General features: G+C 33.9%; 1 protein-coding gene across 2 annotated transcripts in view; it reads left to right on the forward strand.

Annotated features, from left to right (window-relative positions):
• PIAS1 (protein inhibitor of activated STAT 1) overlaps positions 1–21,850 on the forward strand; it is a 119,211-nt gene that overhangs the window by 91,812 nt on the left and 5,549 nt on the right. For both annotated transcript variants that reach the window (XM_037010045.2, XM_073212066.1), the window contains exons 8-12: positions 5,091–5,164; positions 14,310–14,470; positions 16,181–16,311; positions 17,001–17,181; positions 20,770–20,912. In XM_037010045.2, the coding sequence (XP_036865940.1) occupies positions 5,091–5,164; positions 14,310–14,470; positions 16,181–16,311; positions 17,001–17,181; positions 20,770–20,912 (690 nt within the window). The remainder of the gene's footprint in view (positions 1–5,090; positions 5,165–14,309; positions 14,471–16,180; positions 16,312–17,000; positions 17,182–20,769; positions 20,913–21,850) is intronic.

The following is a 21,850-nucleotide window of genomic DNA, read 5'->3' on the forward strand; positions in this document are numbered from 1 at the left end:
TCAGAGTAGACTCCTAGACTTTTGGTATTGGAGATGTCTGTGAGACATCAGGTGAAAATGCTCAGGAACAATTTTGAGACGTGGCTCTCATTTACCTTCTCCCTGTCCTGTATTTTCAGTTCCTGTCTCTCTATAGGCTCATCCTCTCAAGTCTCTCAACCTTTAAAGAAACACAAAACAAGCTACTCTCTAGTAGAGCTCTGTGTTCGTCCTGTTGTTCTCATCCGGCTCCTTCACAGTGCTCTACCCTTGCTCTTTTTACGTCTCTGTAACCCATTGTTCACTGAAACTGCTCTTGCAGACGTCACAAGTGACCATCTGATTTCCAAATTTCAAGTTTATCTTCCTAGTTTTCATTTTTTTTTGCTACATTTCATACCAACCACTTTTGTCCTTAAAATTCTCTTTTCTGATTATTTCTTCTCAATCACTTGCCTTCAGTGGATTCTCTTAAGGAAGCATCTCAAGTTTTTTTTTTTTCCTTGCGGTTTCATCTTTGGTCTGCTTTTCTCCATTCTTCCCCTGGAGATCATCAGAACCACTTTTGTGGTTTAAACTAGCACCAGCTCCCAGATACATATCTTCATCCCAGACCTTCCCTTGAATCTCAAATACAGATATGCATAGCTAACTACCTTCACCAAAACATTCTACTTGCTCCTTAAAGTCAAGTATCTAAAACTGAGCTGACCAAGTCCTATCAAACTTAAGCCCTAAATATTTCTCAGATCTGTCTCCTGTCTTTCCATACCATCACTGTCCTAGCTTAAGCTCTCCTGTCTTGCCTTTATTTTACAGATCTACTTTTAAATAATACATCCCTCTCCTTTCTTGGCCTCTCTTCATCTCTCTCCTCTGGTGGCAACCTAAGTGATTAATTTTCTTGCTATTCCTTTATAATTCATGGCTTCTTAACACTAATGAAATAAAAACTTCAGCTTCTTTAGCATAACATACATGGCTTTCCATAATTTGGCACCTGCTCATTTCTTTCCGGTGTCACCTGTATTTACTCTTCATGCATTATTATTAGAAAAAACACCAGTACTGTTCTCTGGGCCGCAAAACTTTCCTGTTGCCTTCTTCACCTAACTCGCTGTCCTTCACATTTCACTTTTTTCAGGAGGCATCTCAGAAACCCCAGGGGATGAGTTGACTGGCAACTAGCTTCCTAAACATGTCAATCAGAGCACATTAGAGATGATCTCACTAGGCGTCTTTACTCTCTACTAGACTATGAGTTCTTTGAATTCCTAGTTCTTAGCATAGTGCCTGGCACATAGTAGATTCTCAGATTTTTGGTGAAGGAAATTGAAGAAAAAAGTTCTAGAGTAAAAATCATATCTCTGTGCCTTTGTTTCCTTTCCTATAAAATGTGAAGTATTGGACTTCATATGTTCATTTGTTTCCGGCCTTAAAATTCTAAAAGGCTGAGTATAAAATAATCTGACACTAATGAAGGATAGAAATTATTTAAAAAGCAAAGCGAACAACAACAAAAAAAACCTAGAACAGCACTAGTGGAACAATGTCTGATGATGGAAATTTTCTACATCTGCACTGTCCCATGTGGTAGCCACCAGCCATATGTGGCTATTGAACACTGTAAACAGGGCTAATGCAACTAAGGAACTGAATTTTAAATTCTATTTAATTTTAATTTAAATATAGTCACATGTGACTAGTGGCTTATAGCTCATGATAGCAGGGATTTAAAAAGATAAACTTTAAATGTGGTTAACTATAATTCTCCTATAGGTCATCCTATAAAAATACTGTTAATACTGTAACTCACTAACTCTCAGAAGACTTCCATGTGTTGGTTGATAAGCCAGATGAATATTATGTCTTGTTTTTATTTTTTATTACCTTGCCCACAAAGGACAAGTACTTTTCTTAATTTTTTCTCCATACCTTCTTGGGTTTAAATTCAACATAGTGATTTTTCCCTGCTCTCTCTTTATTTCTTCTTCCTTTTGGTTATGTTTATTAAAGTACAGTTTACACACAGTAAAAATCCACCTTTTTAAGTATACAGTTTGATGAGTTTGACAGGTATATGCACTCATGAACCACTGCCACATTCCAGGCAATAAACCAAATAGAGTTCATTCCAGGAATATTAGGTTGGTACAATGTTCAGAAATCAATCAGTATAATTCACATTTTCAGCAAACTAAAAATAAAAAAGTGGTATGATTATTTCCATTGATGTGGAGAAAGCATTTGGTCAAATTCAGTATCAAGTCATGATAAAACTCTCAGCAAGGAAAAAAAAAAGAAGGAAACCGCCTCAGTGTAATAAAGGGTATTTACAAAAAACCTTCAGTTGATATCATAGTTAATGGTGAAAAATTTGAATGCTTCACACCTAAAATTGGGAGCAAGGCAAGAATATCTGCTCTTAAAACTGCTGTTTAGCATTGTCCTTGCAATCCTAGGCAGCACAATAAAGCAAGAAAAAAAAGCATAAAAATTAGAAATGAATAAATAATTATTGTCTTTATTTGAAGATGGCCTCATTGTGTAGAAAAAAATCCCAAAGGATCTACAAAAAAGATATAGTGCTAGTATGTGAATTTAACAAGGTTTCAGAATACATGGTTGATTTATAAATATCAATTGTATTTCAATTAGCAGTAAATAATTGGAAGTTGAAATTCAAAAAACAAGAATTTACTATAACATCCAAACATATGAAATACTTAGGGATACATTGCACAAAATATGTATAAGATCTGTATGAAAACTACAAACCTGCTGAAAGAAATTAAGTAAGATCTAAATAATGGAGAACTAATGATTTAGAACACTCAGTATTGTTATAAGAGAAATGTCATTTCTCTCCATGTTGATCCACAGATTAAATTCAATCCTATTAAGATCCTAGTAAGATCTTTAAAAGTATCTTTACATCAAAGGATTGACTAAGATTGAGTCTGTGATATCAAAGGTGAAAGGCAAGGTTTTTCTTTTTTTAATAGAAATTGACTAGCTTATTGTAAAATAATTTCAGAACATGCTCCCACCTCTGAAAGAAAGTGAATATACAAGTCACATTTTACTTTTAAGTAGCAGTAGCCAATATTTATTGAGTAGTAATGTTAGGTTTTAGAATATTTTATGTGTATTAACTCATCTAATCCTTAAAACAGTGCTAAGATTTACAATTATTATTACCATTTGCAAGATGATGAAACCGAGGCATAGAGAGGTTGAATGAGTTAAGATTAAGTCTGAATTCTAATTTAGGCTGATTCTAGATCCTGTATTAATCACTCCCTCATTGCCTCTTCTAATTTAATTTCTTTTTGAACTCCTAAACTTTAAACTTTGTTTTGCATAAGGCTATATTGTGATCTATGGTATTGTTTCTTAAATTTAACTGGAATTTTAAATAGGCAAAACCCAAAGTCAGAATGGTTAGTAATCACACTAGAATTCTATTTACATGTTTATTTTGTATGGCAGTTATTTGTTACCTCAAAGATAAAGTATCTTGTTAAAAAGATAATATTCTTTAAATGTAGCTTTATATGAAGATTAAGATTGAGACTATAATGGCAAAGGCACGCTTTCATAATTTACATATGATATTAATTAGCATAAGTGATAATGATAACTGTATTTTCCAAATTAAAATACAGGGATTTTATGCCTTTTCAGGTATGAGAGGCAGCTTATGAGTTATATAGACATTAAAACTTTGGAATTTCCAGGCCATGAAGTGACTTTTTAGTCTGGCATCAGAATCACATCTGGTTTTTTAAGAACCTACGCATTGGTGTCCTTCCTCCCTATTCTGATTCAGTGGGCAATTATAAGTTAGAAAGCTTTACAGGTAGTTCTGATGTGCATCTTAGTTGAGATTCACTAATTTTTGAAGACAGGTGGATAAAATATCTAAGGTTTGGACCATCTCAAAAAAAAAAACCCAGACTGTGATCACCATGTTTAATAAATACAGGATTCTTACTTCTTATAGATGGTTATCAGGACAACAGATGCCACCATTCTTCCTTATCCAAATATTTTTTCCCTCCCCATATTTTTTTTACTCTGTGGTAACTGCTTGGTCATACTTAGTTGCTCGCCCCAGCTCTGAAATTCTAAGATTGACTATGTATACAAGTACTCCATTTGGGCAGCCCTTACAAATGGGAGCCTTAGAAGTTACTGTGGAAGAATTTTAAAAACTGTTTGAATATTAATTACTTTAGACATTTGCAGTTTCACTTTTGCATTGAAATTTCACCTTAAGTTGTAAATTAAAGTTTCAAAAGTAACAGATCCCTCAGGTTTCCAGATGAGAAGTATAAAGATCCTTGTTACATTAGACTGATGGAGAATAATAACAGAATAGCTATTAAAAATAAAATTACTTGCGACTCCTTTCTTAAAGTTTGCCTCCTCTCTAGATGGTTTGAACTGAAAAGACTTAGAGATTATCTAGTGTGAATTCTTGTGCTAGAAGTAAAATTGAGCTCAGAGAGGAAGTTTGACTTGCCCAAGGGAGCATAATTAGTTTATAGATAAATAAATGGACAATTCAAATAATTTTATGATAAAAAAGCAATTAACTTTTTAAAATGTGTTTTATAATAAATATAATCTGAGCTTTGGAAAATTTTGTCAATGTTAGTTTTGTTTATAAAACATAGTTATTTTATATACCAAAATAATATTGGTCATAGTTTAAAAGAAAGATACTCTCTATCCAGTATCTTAGAGTTATAAGAGAAAAAGGGCCTGTTATCAGTAGAATGTCAATCTGCTGTAGAAATTTCCTTTATGTTACTGCAAAGCAGTTTTTGTTCTGTGGGTGAGAAATAGGAAACTTACAGGAAATGTAGTCAGTCTAGAGATAAACAATTGTTTTCCTTCCTTTGCTTATTGTAGAAATTATAAACCATTTACTTGTTTTTATCTTTCCATTCAATTGATGGGGAAGTAATTAAGCAGATTAGTTTTTAGTTTTGTTTTTTCTAAAGGTTCTTCAGTTTAAGTTCCTCATTCTTTTTTACATTGCATCAGCCATGCATCTTTAATAAACTTGTTTTATTTGTTTGTTTCTCTTCAATGAATATCAGTTAAAGAGAAATTGACTGCGGATCCAGACAGTGAAATAGCTACAACCAGCCTAAGGGTTTCTCTGCTATGTCCAGTAAGTATTAACTAATGCTTTCTTTCCAGAAGATTTAACATATATTTTCTCGTTCTGCTAAGTATTTCCAGTATTTGGGAAATTCTGTTTACTTTTTAAATATACCTACCTTTCTTACAGTTGTGAAAAGTGGAAAGACATTATTATTTAGTTATAGGATTGGATTCTAAATATTTTTATAAATCTATAAAAATTTTCTACTTTTAGTAAGATATATTTAAATATTGCTGTTGTTAATGACTGTCTCTTAGACTCAAGTATAAAATCTCCAAATACAGAATGTTCATTATCTCAATATTTTTATTAAAATTTCATTTTTAAAAATAGTTTCATTCTGAATAAAAATTTGGCTCTGATTACCCACACATTCAATTTAACCATTTTGCCAACAATGACTACATTATAAGAATCCACCAATTAAAAACTTCTATTTAGCCTGAATAATTAATTGATTGTGCATATAAAAATACTAAAATATTTTTAAACCAGAAAATGAGTCTCAAAATCATTTCTTTGTGCAGAATGAGTATGAGGCCCAAGACATATCAAATGATTAAATTCGTAGTGAACAATTTTCCAAAAAAATATTTGTTAAAGTTTATTTCTTAATAAGGTCTGCAGTGGTAGGAGTGGTAATTGACTGTGGCTTTCTTACAAAATATGTGAAAAACTAAGAGTAAATTGCTTTGACATTTTGATTACTTTTGTTTTATAATCAAATTAATATCTAAACGGGGGAGAAAGTATGAAGAATAAGAGGACACATCTGTTTCCTGATTTGCCTGGGTTATTCAGGCAGACCTGATATTGAAAGTTTTTAATTTTGAAATTCTGCTAATCTAAGATGAAGATGAAGTGATTGTATTCTTAAAGAAAAAAGAATTTAAGCAAATTAAATGTTATTTGTCTAACATCCTAGTCTTTTGTAATTAGTAGAAACTCAAATGCAATATGAAAAATTCATTAGCTCATGAATCAGTTTATAATACTGTACACATCTTTTTTTTAAAAAAAGATTTTTTATTTTGTAATTGCTAAGGGAACTTCTATTCATTATTAAACGTTGGCAGAATATAAAAAGAAATACAGTGAAGTTAATAAAAACCACCAAAGCCTCTCATTTTGTATATATCCTTCTATCTTTTTATTCCTTATTATAGCCAGTCTTTTTCTTAAGGGAAAATACTTTGACTGCAGTCTTTTTATATTATTATTAAAAATTATTTCCTAAATATATGATGCAATCATTGACAGAATTGAAGAGAGAGACAGCAGTACAATGTAGTAAGAAAATTTGATATTGATACCCCACTTTCAGTTATGGACAGAACACCCAGACAGAAAGCCAGTAAGAAAGCAGAGGATTAATACAACATTAACAACCAATTAGACCGGCAGACGCACACCGAATACTGCACCCAAAAACAGCAGATAACACGTTCTTCTCAGAACATTCTTCAAAATAGACCACGTTAGGTTGCAAAATAAGTCCTAAAAAATTTAAGATTAAAGTCATACAAAGTACCTTTTCTGACCACAACCAGATGAAACTAGAAATCAGTAGAAGGTAAACAGGAAAATCCAAATATGTAGAAATTTGGTTGTTTCTCTCACTCTCAAACACCTGAAGGGTGAAAGAAGAAATCACATGGAAATTTAGAAAATACCTTGAGACAAATGAAAACGAAAACACAATATACCAAGACTTAAGGGATAAGGCAAGAGCAGTAGGAAGAGAGAAGTTTATAGCTGTAGGTGCTTACATGAAAAAAGAAAGCTCTCAGATCAACAACCTAACTTTATACCTCAAGAAACTAGAAAAAGAAAAAGACTAAACCCCAAATCAGCAGAACTAAAGATTAGAGCAGAGATAACTGAAACATAGAATAGAAAAAAAACCCCGAAAGACTAACGAGCTGTTTTTTTTTAATCAACAAAATTGACAAATCTTAGCTAGACTGAGAAAAAAGGGAAGACTCAAATAGCTAAAGTTAGAAATAAAAGAGGAAATAAAAAGTATTATTAGAGGTTACTATGAACAGTTACATGCCAAAAAATTGGATGACCTAAAAGAAATAGATAAATTCCTAAATACATACACCCTACCAAGACTGAATCAAAAAGAAATAATGAACATAAACAAATAATCATGGATAAACCTGTAAGTAGTGAGAAGATTGAAGCAGCAATTAAAAACCTCCCAACAAAGAAAAGACCAAGACCCTATGGTTTCAACAAAATCCTGTCAGACATTTAAAGGGTAATTAACACCAATCCTTTTCAAATATTTCCTAATAATTGAAGAGAAAAAATACTTTCCAAACTCAATTCTGTGAGGCTGACATTACCCTGATTCCAAAATGAGACAAAGACACAACAAAATAAACTTCATACCAGTGTCCTTGATAAATACTGATGTGAGAACCCTGAACAAAATACTAGCAGATGGAATTTGTGAACACATTAAAAGGCTCAAACACCAAGACCAAGTGGGACTTATAGCTGGAATGTAAGGATGGTCCAGCGTACAAAAAGCAACCAGTGTAATATACCACATCAACAAAATGAAGGACAAAAACCACAAGGTAACCTCAGTTGATGCAGAAAAAGCATTTGACAAAATTCAAAACCCTTTCATGATAAAAACACTCAACAGACTAGAAATATAAGAGAGTTTCTTCCACATAAGCCATATATGAAAAGCCCACAGTGAACATCATATTCAGGATGGGATGACTGAAAACTAATCCTTTGAGATCAGGAACAAGGCAAGAATGCCATTTTCACCACTGCTGTTAAACATAGTACTGGAAATTCTAGTTAAAGCAAATAGACAAGAAAAAGAGGTAAGATACACAACTGGAAAGGGAGATGTAAGGTGATCTATTTGCAGATAACATGATCTTTTATGTAGAAAACCCTCAAGATTCCACAAAAAACTAGAACTAATAAACAAATTCAGCAAAGTTTGAGGGTACAAAATCAATGGCCAAAAATTAGTTGTTTTCTATACACTAACAATGACCAATCTGGAAAAGAAATTAAGAACAGTTTCATTTACTATAGCATCATAAAGGGTAAAATATTTAGGAATAAACCAAGGAGATAAAAGCTTGAACATTGAAAACTACAAAATATTATTGAACCAATTCAGAGAAGATAAAAATAAATGAAAAGGCATCCTATACCCATGGATTGGAGGACTTAATATTGTTACAATGTCCATACTACCCAGAGTGATCTGCAGATTCAGTGCAATTCCTATCAAAACCCCCATGGCATTTTTCCTTTTGCAGAAATCCCTAAAATCCCTATGGAGTCTCAAGGGACCCCAGATAGCCAAAATACTTTAATGAAAACAAAATCTGAGGCCTCATACTTCCTGACCTCAAAGCATACTACAAAGCAATAATAATTAAGATGGTGTACTACTGACATAAAGATAGATAATATAGACCAATGGAACAGAATAAAGGGCCCAGAAACAAAGTCTCACCAATATGGCCAAATGACTTTCAACCGAAGTGCCAAGACTACACAGTAGGGAAGACAGTCTCTTAAGTGGTGTTGGGAAAACTGGATGTTCACAAGCAAAATAATGAAGTTGGATCCTTACTTAACACATATGTAAAAATTAACTCAAAATAGATCAAAGACCTAAAGCACAAAACTTTATTAAACTAATAGAAGAAAACATGAAAAAAGCAGTTGAATTTGGCAACTATTTCTTCAATATGACATAAAAAGCACAGGTATAAAAAGCAAAATTGACATGGAACTACCCTAAACTTAAAAACTTACATGTCAAAGAAAACAGTCAACACAGTGACAAGACAACCTGTAGAATGGCAGACAATAATTTATTTTTTATTTTTTTTTATTTTTTTTGAGAGGGCATCTCTCATATTTATTGATCAAATGGTTGTTAACAACAATAAAATTCAGTATAGATGGGTCAATACTCAATGTACAATCATTAATCCATCTCAAGCCTAATTCTCGTCAGTCTCCAATCTTCTGAAGCATAACGAACAAGTTCTTACATGGTTAACGAATTCTTACATAGTGAATAAGTTCTTACATGGTGAACAGTGCAAGGGCAGTCATCACAGAAACATTCGGTTTTGATCACGCATTATGAACTATAAACAATCAGGTCAAATATGAATATTCGTTTGATTTTTATACTTGATTTATATGTGGATCCCACATTTCTCCCTTTATTATTATTATTATTTTTATATTTAATAAAATGCTGAAGTGGTAGGTAGATGCAAGATAAAGGTAGAAAACATAGTTTAGTGCTGTAAGAGGGCAAATGTAGATGATCAGGTGTGTGCGTATGGACTAAGTATTAATCCAAGCTAGACAAGGGCAGCAAAACATCCACGGATGCAGAAGATTTCTCTCAAAGCAGGGGGGGTGAGGTTCTAAGCCTCACCACTGTTGATCCCCAATTTCTCACCTGATGGCCCCCCTGCGACTGTGCCTGTCTTAGGTTGTTCCTCCCTTGAGGAATCTTACCCGGGCAGACAATAATTTTAAGTCATGTATCTGATAAGGGGTTAATACATAAGAAACTTCTACAACTCAGCAACAGAAAAAGCAAACAACTTGATTAAAAAATGGGCAAAGGGCTTGAATAGACATTTTTCCAAAGAAGATACACAAATGGCCAACAAGCACATGAAAGGATGTTCAACATTACTAATCATTAAGGATATCAAAACATCCTTAAATCAAATCAAATTAAGCAGATCAAAACTTCAGGAGATATCACTTCACACACATCAAGATGGCCACAATCAAAAGAACAGATGATATCAAGTGTTAATGAGGATGCAGAGACCCTGGAACCTTTGTGCGTTGTTGGTGGGAATGTAAAATGCTGCTGCCGTTACGGAAAATAAATAAGTGTGCCAGTGCTTCAAAAAATTAAAAATGGAATTACCATATCATCTGACAATTACTCTTCTGGATATATGTCCAGAAGAATTTAAAGCAGTATCTTGATGAGATAATTTGCACACCCATGTTCATCAGTGGAATATTATGTAGCATTAAAAATTAAGGAAATCATACAACATGGATGAACATTGAGAATATTATACTAAGTCAGTCACAGAAGCCATAAATACTGTGTGATTCTACTCATGAGGTATCTAAAATAGTCAAAATTGTAGAAACAAAGTAGAAAGGTGGTTGACCCAAGGGTTGGGGTGAGGGGGACTTAGTGTTTAGTGGGTACAGAGTTTCTGTGTTGCAAGATGGAAAAGTTCTAAAAGAGCTGTGGCACAACAATGTGAATATACTTAACTCTACTGAATTGCACACTTAAAAAATGGTTAAGGTGGAAAATTTAATGTTAGGTGTTTTTTGTCACAATAAAAATTATTGCCAGCTGATGTAGGTTGATTCTTAAACCATTAAATGTTATAGCAGATTATGGTGTAAAGGAAGCTGCTATTTTTTGCCATTTAGAAAAATCGTTCACAGACTAGGTAAGTGGTAGGTAGGAAGATAAAGATAAAAAAAAGAAAGATGTATACTTATCCTACCCTCTTCCACCCAAATCCCAATTTATCTACCCTCTGCCTCCACATGATTCTTTATCAACCCATTCCATTATAAAACACACTCATAGGATATGAGAAATTGAGAATTGTACATAAGCTTCATTTCCCATGTAAATCATTGGAAGAAGGCTAGTTTTTCTGCAGTCTCATTTTGAAAGTCCTACAGTCATGCTATATATATATATATGATGTTCGTATAATTTAACATTTAGATGAGGCGTTTATTCATGTAAATAAACACTAGAATATAAATCTTGGCGTTTTTACTCATAGAACTAACTAGTTTTGAATTTTATAGTTTAGGTGATCTCTGTATTAAGTGGGCCAGCTTTTAATTTTTCTTCCCATACTCTCCCTGCTCCTGCCTTTTTACTTTCAACAGTGTTAGCAGTTCATTTTAAATTGGCATCTGATTTCAAAATGCAGGTTATAGAAAAAAAAACTTTATATATAATCCATAATTACAATACTTTAATAGATTTCTATGTGGCTAAAGGGACAATCCCTTTACAATTATTCTGGGACAGTAAGACATATTTTAGGTATGTTTTTATTCTAAAAAGTAAAACTTAGTAATAACAGCTCATCTATATATCAAATTTATTGAATAATAAAAGATTTGTTCCTTTTGAAATATGTAAATATGATGTCTGGCTGCACATTTGAATTGCTCTGGTGATACACACAGCTCAAAATAAATGAGTTTCTCTTGTTTGTATGCCATTTAGCTAAAGGCAATGAAAATAATAAAAAATATTTTTGCTCTTTGAAAATTTTTTAGTTCTGATTTATTAAAAATAGAGCTGGAAATCTTACTATGCTAATAGACAGCGACCGTAATGGGCTGTGTGGTGGGGACTTGATAAGAGGGGGAGGTAGTGACCACAGTGCTGTTCATGTGAGACCTGAGCGTAGGATTGTATATCAGTGATGAATGAATGAATAAATGGATGGATAGATAAATAGATAAATAAATAGATAAATATGTATATATATAAATTTATATTTATATCTTTATTTATACATAAATAACAAATAGAGAGAGTGATGGAAGAATGTTTGAGAATCTGCTTTGTGAAATACCAGAACTGTAACCTCAAATACAAATGACTTGGAATTGATAGAATAAAAAAACAAAACGCCTTGGAAATATATTTATTGATGATGGTGATTAAAATGAAAAGTGGTGAAATTATTCCTAATATCACACTATTCCTTTTTACAGAGAAAAAATACATACTTTATGGACTTTTTAGGGTCATTGTGATATAAGCTGGTTTACACTTCTATTTGGATAGGGTATTTTGCAGGATCATCGGTTACTAGTATAGCACAATTATGTTCTAGTGAGGTTGGTAGCATTAGAAAACTCATTTGAAAGTTGTTTTCAAAGTGCTTATTTGCAAATGATGTAAATATCCACCACATCCTACAAAGAAAGGGAAAAGGAGGGATTTGTAATTACAAGATGAAGATGTTCAAAGCTCAGCTCCTCCCCTGATGCCAAGTTGGAGAAATCAGTGTCCATATTTAGAATTTGGAGAGAATTTTGAAAAATCCAGAACATGAGGATTATCATTATCACATAGCAGTTAATTTATGATTCTTTGTAGCAAGGCATTTGTATGACTACTAATAGTGCATTTGAAAGTGAACTTCCCCTTTGTTCTATGGGTTTATAAATGTCCTTCCTGCACCACTCCTGTAGCAATGTTGTTAAAAACTATGGAAGTGAACTTGTCAGCGTGGCTGGTAAGGATTTAAGAGTTTCCCTCTCACCAAGAAGAGGACTGGCAGCTAGGGATTGATAACAGTATGTGAGATGAGGGCTTCAGAGACAACGTGCTTTTCAGAGTATGAATTCTATGGCTTAGAACTTGGATTCTGAAACAGTCTTTATTTCTTACCATCTTATCCATTGTCTTCATAAAGTCAGAAGTGGCCTACTGGTTCTGCAGTACATAAACCTGAGCACTTAGCATAGTAACTATGCATCAGGCACTGTGTAGTAAACATACTGTAATTTTAAACCCCCTAATTTTATGATACAGATGCTATTTTTATTCCCATTTTACAAAACTGAGGCTCAGAGAGACTTAATATATTTAGGATTCACACAGAAAGTAGTGAGGCCAGGATAAGGAGATAAGTCAGTATGTGTATTATAGGAGGAGAAACAACACACAAAGAAACGGTATAGTTATATGCGGGGCAGAATTGGGAGCACAGAGAAGGGAGCCATCAGTTTCCTCTGTGTCCTTCCTGTCCATGTTTCTGATACCTTGAACTAGCATTACTCCTTTTTCATAAATTTCTAGCTCATCCTGGGTCTTTTTTTTATTCTTCATCACTACATCCTGTTGAAGTAAGGAGGCCGTAGTAACATTGAAGTAAGTGTTACATTAGAGATACAAAGAGAGGCCCAGAAAGGTTAAGTGCTTTTCCTAGAGGTACAGTAAATCACTGGTACTAGAACAATAATTTAAGGCCCTAAATGACAGTTAATTTCCTTGGTAGCCTAGGAAATTGCACATTTCCCTGAAATCCTTCCAAGCCAAGATCTTTTCCTCTTTTTTCCTCACTTTTAAGCCTTTCTATTTTTCAAGCTCGTAAATAAGCAGAAAACCTTTTCTTGGTATTAAGCAAATAACATGGTTATTGAAAATAGATACTTTTTATACTGTATGCCATTGTGGCCTCTGGGGACGCCCCAGTGGTAATCCAGCTGCACTATATGAGGTTCTCCAGGGAAGGAGATCACGATATGGCAGCTCCCTGGCAACTTCTCTTCCTTGGGCCAAAGCTAGTAGCTCAGAGACCAGAGGAGGCAGATTTCATTGTTCATAAGGCATATTCAACCTGTGTCAGCTTAAACAACATTTATTTGCAGAGCAAGAAGAGAAAGTCATAACATGATACAGATGCTAGAGGTCCAGCGGTATTTGCTGAATTGCCTGTGATGGTGCCTAGTGAGAAGAAATACAGAGGGTGCGCACTTCTGGCTTCCATCTTAGAATTGCCATTTTGGCACAGTGATGTCAAACATTGTGGGGAATGCTTGCCATTCATTCTGTTTTGACCTGTGAACTACTCTTATTCAGAGCAGGTTGGCAGTAAATGTCATAATATTTGTATCTTGTAGTATTTAATAAGACATCCTTTTTTCCTTTCCCAAATTCCTGTTAAAGTGGTTCTTAATTTTTTTGCATCAGGGACTATTCTGAGAATTTGCTGAAAGCACTCTCTCCAGAAAAATGCCCACACTTAGAAAATTTTACATATAATTTCAAGGGGTTCATGGCCATTTCCCCCAAAAGCCAGTATATGAGCTGTGGATTGGAATAGGCTTTCCATAATAGTTTGTGTATTTAATATCCAAAGAAATATTCTGATTTTTTAACCTGTAGATGTTTCACAGAAAATATATTTAATGTTCTTCCTTATTGATAAAAAGTAAACATAATATGCTTTAAATCAGAACATATACACATTGTGTTTCAGGAAATTTTTATCACACTTTAATTTTGAATATAGTTATCTAATATTTACTTTTGTCCCCTCTTTTAAAGCTTGGTAAAATGCGGCTGACAATTCCGTGTCGGGCCCTTACATGTTCCCATCTGCAGTGTTTTGATGCAACTCTTTATATTCAGATGAATGAGAAAAAACCAACCTGGGTCTGTCCTGTCTGTGATAAGAAGGCTCCGTATGAACACCTTATTATTGATGGGTATGCCAATTTAAAGTTTTTCCTTATTCCTTGAAATAACATCTATTATCTGTATTTGTTATCCTTCAGATTTGGGATGAAAATTCTGCAATGTTTCTTGAGTTACATATTTTTAGGATTTTCATGATTCTAGAAATCAGTAATTTTTAAAGTAAGTTGATATTCTGAACATTTTTCCCTTTCCTTATTTTGGAAATGCATGCTTTACTGTCAGTGCCTCCTGACATCACCATTGAAAGCATTGAAGGCTCTAAGCAGGGTCTGCTAGCATTTTTTTCCTAACATGAATCCATCTATCCCAAGACATGAAGACCATATTAGAGAAAGAATGAAAGAGTTGTGACACTCTGGTTAACTCAAGCTCACCAAAATTGGGCTTTTTAGTAGAAGTTAGACTGTTATTGGAGATTTGTGTGTGTGTGTGTGCTCAGTAACCTTTTTTTGGTCCATGATACCTTTTCTCTGCTTTAAGGGCTCCTAAAACTCATCAACACACTGAATAGCAGCTTAATTTATTTTCATTTCCTCTGGAATATTCATCTTTGTCTTTCTTGTCCACCTACAGCATCACAATTTTTTTAGCACTCCTATTTTATCTGTTCTGCCAGACATCTTGTAAATTTTCCCTCATTCTCTAGTGGTCCTTTCTTTTCCCCTCTTTGCCTCCAAAGGTAAATGGTGACAAGAAAGATCTTCTTGATATTTTCTATACTTTCTAGCAAAAAGTTTAAGGAAACTTATCTATAGTATTTGAGAAAACATGGGAGTCTAAAGATGTAACAGGAATGGAATATATTTAGCAATACAAGTGTAACCGAGAGCTTGAAAGAAGTTGGACCCATCATGTGAAAGTAAATATGTTACCTAAATGTTTTAATTCTTCAGAGATGACAATGATCACTAATAAATTTGAATCGAATAATATTTATCAACTTTATGTATTATACAGTTTTAGATCCCCTCATCAGTTGGGGTTTTTCTTAACTATAAGACACACATACACACACACACACAAATTGGAAAACTGAAGTAGAATTTATAGCATGTTGTTTTCTGATTTTTCTTTTCACATAATTGTCATTGCACAGTATTGCTATTTGTTTATCCTTTGATTTAATTTAATACTGTAACCTAAGAATCTGACCTTTAATATTATACATTTTTTGTACATCTCATTTTTTAATACCTGCATATTTATCAAGGAGATAAAATATTCAATACATATTTTTGTGTGTATTGCTTCAGTTTATCAGATAAAATTATAGGCAATTTGGACTATGTAAAAATGTATAAAGAAGAAAAATGCATATCCGCAATGTCACACTCAGAGATAACTGCTATTCATGTACCACTCACAGCAGAACTTTATTTTTTATTTTTTTTTCAGAACTTTATTTTTAAAATGCAGTTTCCTTTTCTTGCTCTCTTCCTACTTTCTGTCAATATTTTCCCATATTATTAAAAGTCTTTGGAAACCTCATTTTTCATGGTGACATGGTATTTCCTTATATAAAGGCATAATTTAAGTAACTATTTTCCTGTTTAGTCCTAGATTTTAAGGACAAATATACCTTGTCAGTTCCACTTTCTTCTTTTGCATTTATACTTGTACCAAGCATAGAAGATTTGAATGTTTTTTGAATAGTAATAGTTAAAGCTAATCTGCCTTCATTTAGAATGTGATTCTCAAGAACAAATTGTTTTTTATAGCTTATTTATGGAAATCCTAAAGTACTGTACAGATTGTGATGAAATACAGTTTAAGGAGGATGGCTCTTGGGCACCTATGAGATCAAAGAAGGAAGTACAGGAAGTCTCTGCCTCTTACAATGGAGTTGATGGTGAGTGTTAGTTGTCCAAAACAACAGTCTCCCTGCTATTGTAAAGCTTTGGTTTTCAATATTAAAATGCATAACTTTTTTGAAAACACTCAACAGCTTATGGATAGCCCAATAACTTATTAAATCATTGATAAAATGTTCAGAAGTAGTAAGAGTCCTTTTCAATTCACTTTCTTGCTACCTTTAAAAATTTTGTGGTATAAGATTTCAAAGTAACAATCTTATAAGTCATTTGTAAAATCATGCTTTTGAAACAGTATCCATTAAATTTTCTAACTGATTTAGTACAGATTAGTGAGCGTTCCTTTTCCATTCATATATTTTTTCCTGGCTTTTAGTATGTTTTTGCTGGAAGGAAGCTATGACTTTTAAAAAATACCACCATAACATTTCTTAAGTATGTCAGGTACTGTACAGGTAAACGTGCTCAAACTGCTTGTATTAGCAAGTGGACATACATTTTGATTATTTGCTCTCGTTCAGAATTGTTTTTCAAAAAATCTTTTAACAACCCATAATAAATACTAGTTTCAAGCTTAGGGGAACAGAGCCACTGTTGGTTCTCTACCCTGACCTTAGCAATATTGTAAGTCTAAACGAAAACAGATAAGTTCATCAATAGGCCTACTGAAAAAGAGAGAGAGGTGTCGTAGATCTTTTTTGCCTCGTGTCTTAATCTTCCCAAATAGGATGCTTGAGCTCTGCATTGGAGCATCAGGTGGCCTCTCATCACCCGTCCTCAAATAAAAATAAGCAAGTAGAGGTGATCGACCTGACCATAGATAGTTCATCCGATGAAGAAGAGGAAGAGCCGTCCGCCAAGAGGGCCTGTCCTTCCCTGTCCCCCACGTCACCACTGAATAATAAAGGGTGAGTGCTGAGATCTTTAGAAACAGTCATTGCGAGAATTCATTTTGCAAATAGAATTAAAAGGTCTGCCAAGTAAAATGATTATTCATGATTGTAAGACCTAGGAATTGAAAAATAGGTCAAATTTTCCCTGGGTGTCTTATATTCTTGAGAGGTTGGGACATGCATTGAAGGGGTCACTTAGATACAGCATTTGTCATACCCAAAGAGAATTCTGGTACAGTGGTTCTCAAACTTGTGTACATCGGAATCAGTGGTGGGCTTATTAAAATACACGTTGCACCCCATCCCCCCCATGCCTGATTCAATAACAGGGACTGAGGAAATTTATATTTCTAGTAAGTTCCAGGTGATCCTAATGTTGCTCATAGGATTTAGAGCATTTATTCAAACATACTTTAAAAAAAAGAAAGGAAAATAATATGCTGTAAAATTAACCCTAAGTTGAATGTTTCAAGTGGAGAGCAGAGGAAGACCAAATGAATGCTTTAAACCTGCCTCAGAATGTGTAAGGCAGGCAGTGAACTCTAAGATTTAAGTTGGCGGTACACAATGCTTTCTGTTTTGCAGACTCGTTTCCCATATTTCCCATTAGTCTCATCTCAGTAATAATGTACCTTGGTTATGCTTCAGTTCAGTTCATGAAACACTGTTATCTAATTTATGTAAAACACCCTGTGCTAACATGGGTGATAATAAAATGAGCAAATGCAGCCCTAACCTTAAAGAGTTTAACATTTTTTTAGAGGATGGTAAAACAGGTAGCTAACTCAAGCTATACTCTTAAAAAAAGACTTTTAGTCTCATGAGACACCTCGGGTTCTCAGCAAAAAGCCTTCATGTTTTACTGAGGCACAGTTGTAGCACACTAAAGGTACAACTAGAAATAGATGTGCTCCTTTTAAGTATATATCAGGAGAATTACATGGCCTGTTGTAACTGAATAGGAGCTATTCACAAAATCCCCTCCCTTTTAACAGTGGTACTTGAAGAAAGAATATAAGCTAGAGAGGGAAAGTCCACAGAAGGCATGGTTACGGATTTCAGGGTTCAAGGGGGAAAGTTAGTACAGACCAAGAGCAGGCATTCCGTGCCCAGGGTCAAATTATTTTCAGGTTTGATATTGTTTGATGAGATAAAAATTCTGTTTGAATGTATTTGTCATTACTTGAAAGATAAAGTTGCAATGGTAAAAGATGACAATCTTGACAAATGGTAGCTCTTCACTACGTGATGACTTTGACTATTTCAGAAATCTTCATAATACAGACAAACATATTATACAAGTTGGTATTTTTATTCGAGTAGTTGATCTCAGCATACAGAGAGGCAAAAATAAAGATACTAAAAGCAGTATCATCATTCTAAAGAAGATGAATATTTAAACACTAACTACTTTAAATCTTACTTTATGAACATGTGCCTCTGATGGAAGCCTATCTCGATGGCTGTTACCCTATATTCTTGACCTTGTTATTACACCAACTTATAAACTTGAGTGGGAGGAAAAGAAAAGTACAATTACCAGAAGCTGGCATAGTTGGAACAAATATCTATAGAATTTTGATCCTTAGATATTTTTTATTTAATATTAGACCATAGTATGACCAGATACATGTTATTGTATTATTTCTTTAAATGCCATAATTGCAACTTAAAAAAATACTTTTTAAGTCTAATACTTTGTGGATTAAATACATTATTATATATATTAGTTTTATTCTTTAGAATATCACTAGTAGTCATATATATGTGAAAATTGCAGTAATTTTACTGATTATATATCTTTGCTTAAAGGAAACCTTTTTCAGTACTTAGAAATTTAACATTTCTTCTTTGTATATTTGCTTTGTTGTTTTTTCAAAAATCGCTGTATTTATGTTTGGAAAATTACATTAGATGCATTAACTACTTCCTGAGCTTCCCAGTGGCTAATTGAACCCAGACACAGTATTTGCAAATACTAGGCCTTTATTTTCAGATAAAAACAAGCAATCTCAAAGTTTATGACATTTTTAGAAAGATAACACTGTATTCAGTACCAGTCGCCATTTTATAATCATGACCAGTAAATAGAAACCTTAACCAAGCATATTGTATTTGTTATTGTGCAGTGTAAAATATTTTAGAGTAGTTCTGCATTTCAGAATGTTACCACAAAATTGAAAGAAAAGGAGCCAGCCAGGAAGTAGACAGCTTCGGTAAATGTAAAAGATTTTGCTGTCTTCAACCACTGAGTGTTTAGTATTCATCCAGAAATTTCCTTTGCTCTTTGGCATAGCAAGATGTTTTCAAAGACTAACATTTCAACTGCTTTCTTCTCTTTTGTAATCCCGTAGGGATTGTCGGAGAAGACAGCTAATGGAAAATGGTGCTTTTTATAGATGCAAGAGGTTTAATTAAGTTCCCATTAAGTGAAACATTTTTATGAAACAGATGAGAGTGTATTTTATGTTTCATATCTCATTCATAAAAATTTGGTAGATGCTCATAACTAGAGCCCTGTTCCTAGAAATCAATTGTTAGCATCTTTTGAAATATTGTGTTATCTATAGCAGCATCTTTGAAATATTGTGGCATCTTTGAAATATTGGCAACCATTGAAATTGCATCTTCACCCCCCAGGTACTTTTCATGAAGTTTTAAAAGCAAAAGACAGCCTCTTTGTACCTAGTTTTCTCTTTATTTTTTTTTACTTACATGCCTATTAGCCTCTTGCATGATTGGGATAGCGTATGACCCTTAGGTTTGCATTCAGGACTATTAGAATGCTTTTTCTATTCAAAATCATTTAGATTCTTTTTCTTTCTTTCTGCCTTCCTTTTTGCATTTTCCTTAATTTTTGGTAAGGAAAAAAAAGATTTGACTGCTCAGCTCCTTAAACATTTCACTGTTTTTCCAGAATCTCTTTGTTTTTTTCCAGCTATACTCTTTTCCCTTCAAAAACTCTCTGCCACCTATTCATTTTGGAACATCTTTTCTCCTCTCTTGCTACCTTCATTTATTAAGCAGGCCTTTTTTGCAGACAGTGTGCTGATGGCTGTGCTGGGCATTGGGTATAGCAAGATAAACAGTACCTAGTTTTGGTTCTTAAAAAGCTTACGGGTCTGGGGACCAGCTGTTAACTCCACTGCTCAGATTGCTACATTCATTCCCCTAGTCTTGTCTATATGTATTTTCTTTGCAAGGGCTTACTTATACTTTTTACCAGCCTCCACTCCAGTGCTTATTTTTAAAAGGTTTCAGAATTCCATCTGCTATAGATAACATTCACTCATATTCCATTGAAATGCCTCAACCGTGCCTCTGCCCCCTGTATTCTGAATGTGAGACAATGATGTTCCCAAGACACTATGCAATTCATGAATGTTCAGTACCATTGCATCTATCCATTTCTTCCTCTAGCCCTGCAAAATGCTATTAAGTATACCAATTATTTCTTAATAGTTACAGTAGTCTAAGTTAATGTATTGCTTTACTTGTCATTTTATTTCCAGCACAAGGGCTAGGACTCATTGTGAATGTAACCCTTTTGTTTGTTAAACTTAACTGACTCATGAAAATTATACAAACTTTTCCTTCCTCCAGCATATTAAGTCTTCCACATCAAGCATCTCCAGTGTCCCGCACCCCAAGCCTCCCTGCTGTAGACACGAGCTACGTCAACACATCCCTCATCCAAGACTACAGGCATCCGTTCCACATGACACCCATGCCTTACGACTTACAAGGTGAGTCAGTGGTTCTCCTGTACCGCCACATAGCATTATGACTGCCTTTCATCCACATAGTCTGCTGGGTAAGTCTGAAGAAGAATTAAAGAACTGAAAATGGCGAATACAGGGACACGAACCTAGGGAACTGGGGGAAATACATGCCATGGTCATAAATACAGACCCAGTTCCTTATTCATGCCATCATCAGTCGCCAGTGTTCTACTACCAGTGATAAAGCTAGTGGAATGGTCGTTAGGTTTGGTGAGCTTCGCAGTAGTCTGCAAGCTGCCTTTGGATGACTTTCAGTATATTGCTTTGAATTTTGATACTTATGAACATTAGGTTTTTGTTCCCTAAATACAGTTATAATGCAACAGGTGTTAGAGCTCTTGCATTATCTTTTAGGTCATGCTGAATTGAGACATTGGAAAGTTTTCATTTTTGTTTCAGTGAACTTGATTCTTCCTTTTAAAAGTAGTTTAAAATGTCAGTATACTCATTTGTAGAATGTGTTTTGAGTTCATAACAATCATTTACATTAAAAAGGAATTACTAGTTCTCATATATCTTTGTAATTTACTAATTGGTATATTAGCCATATAATCTAAAAACATTTTTCTTATAACAAAAAGCCATATATGCTCACTGTGGAAAATTTAATACAAAAACATTAAATGGAAGGTTCTCTCTCCCTCTTCCCTACAAAAAAAGCCAGGGTCAGTGGTAAGGATTCTTGGGAGTTGAGATAATTGAGTGAATTCTTAGTGATTGTTATGAAAACCCTATTTCAGCTCTGTCCAATAGCACTTTCTGCAGTGAGGGAATGTTGTAATCTATCCTGGCCAATACAGTAATCAGTAGCCACATATGGTTGGTGAGCATTTGAAATGTGGCTAGTGTGACTGAAGAGCTGAATTTTTCATTTTACTTTCTGTTAGTAAATTTAAATAGCC

Source organism: Manis javanica, chromosome 8, assembly GCF_040802235.1.
Source record: "Manis javanica isolate MJ-LG chromosome 8, MJ_LKY, whole genome shotgun sequence".
NCBI classification, from domain to species: domain Eukaryota; kingdom Metazoa; phylum Chordata; class Mammalia; order Pholidota; family Manidae; genus Manis; species Manis javanica.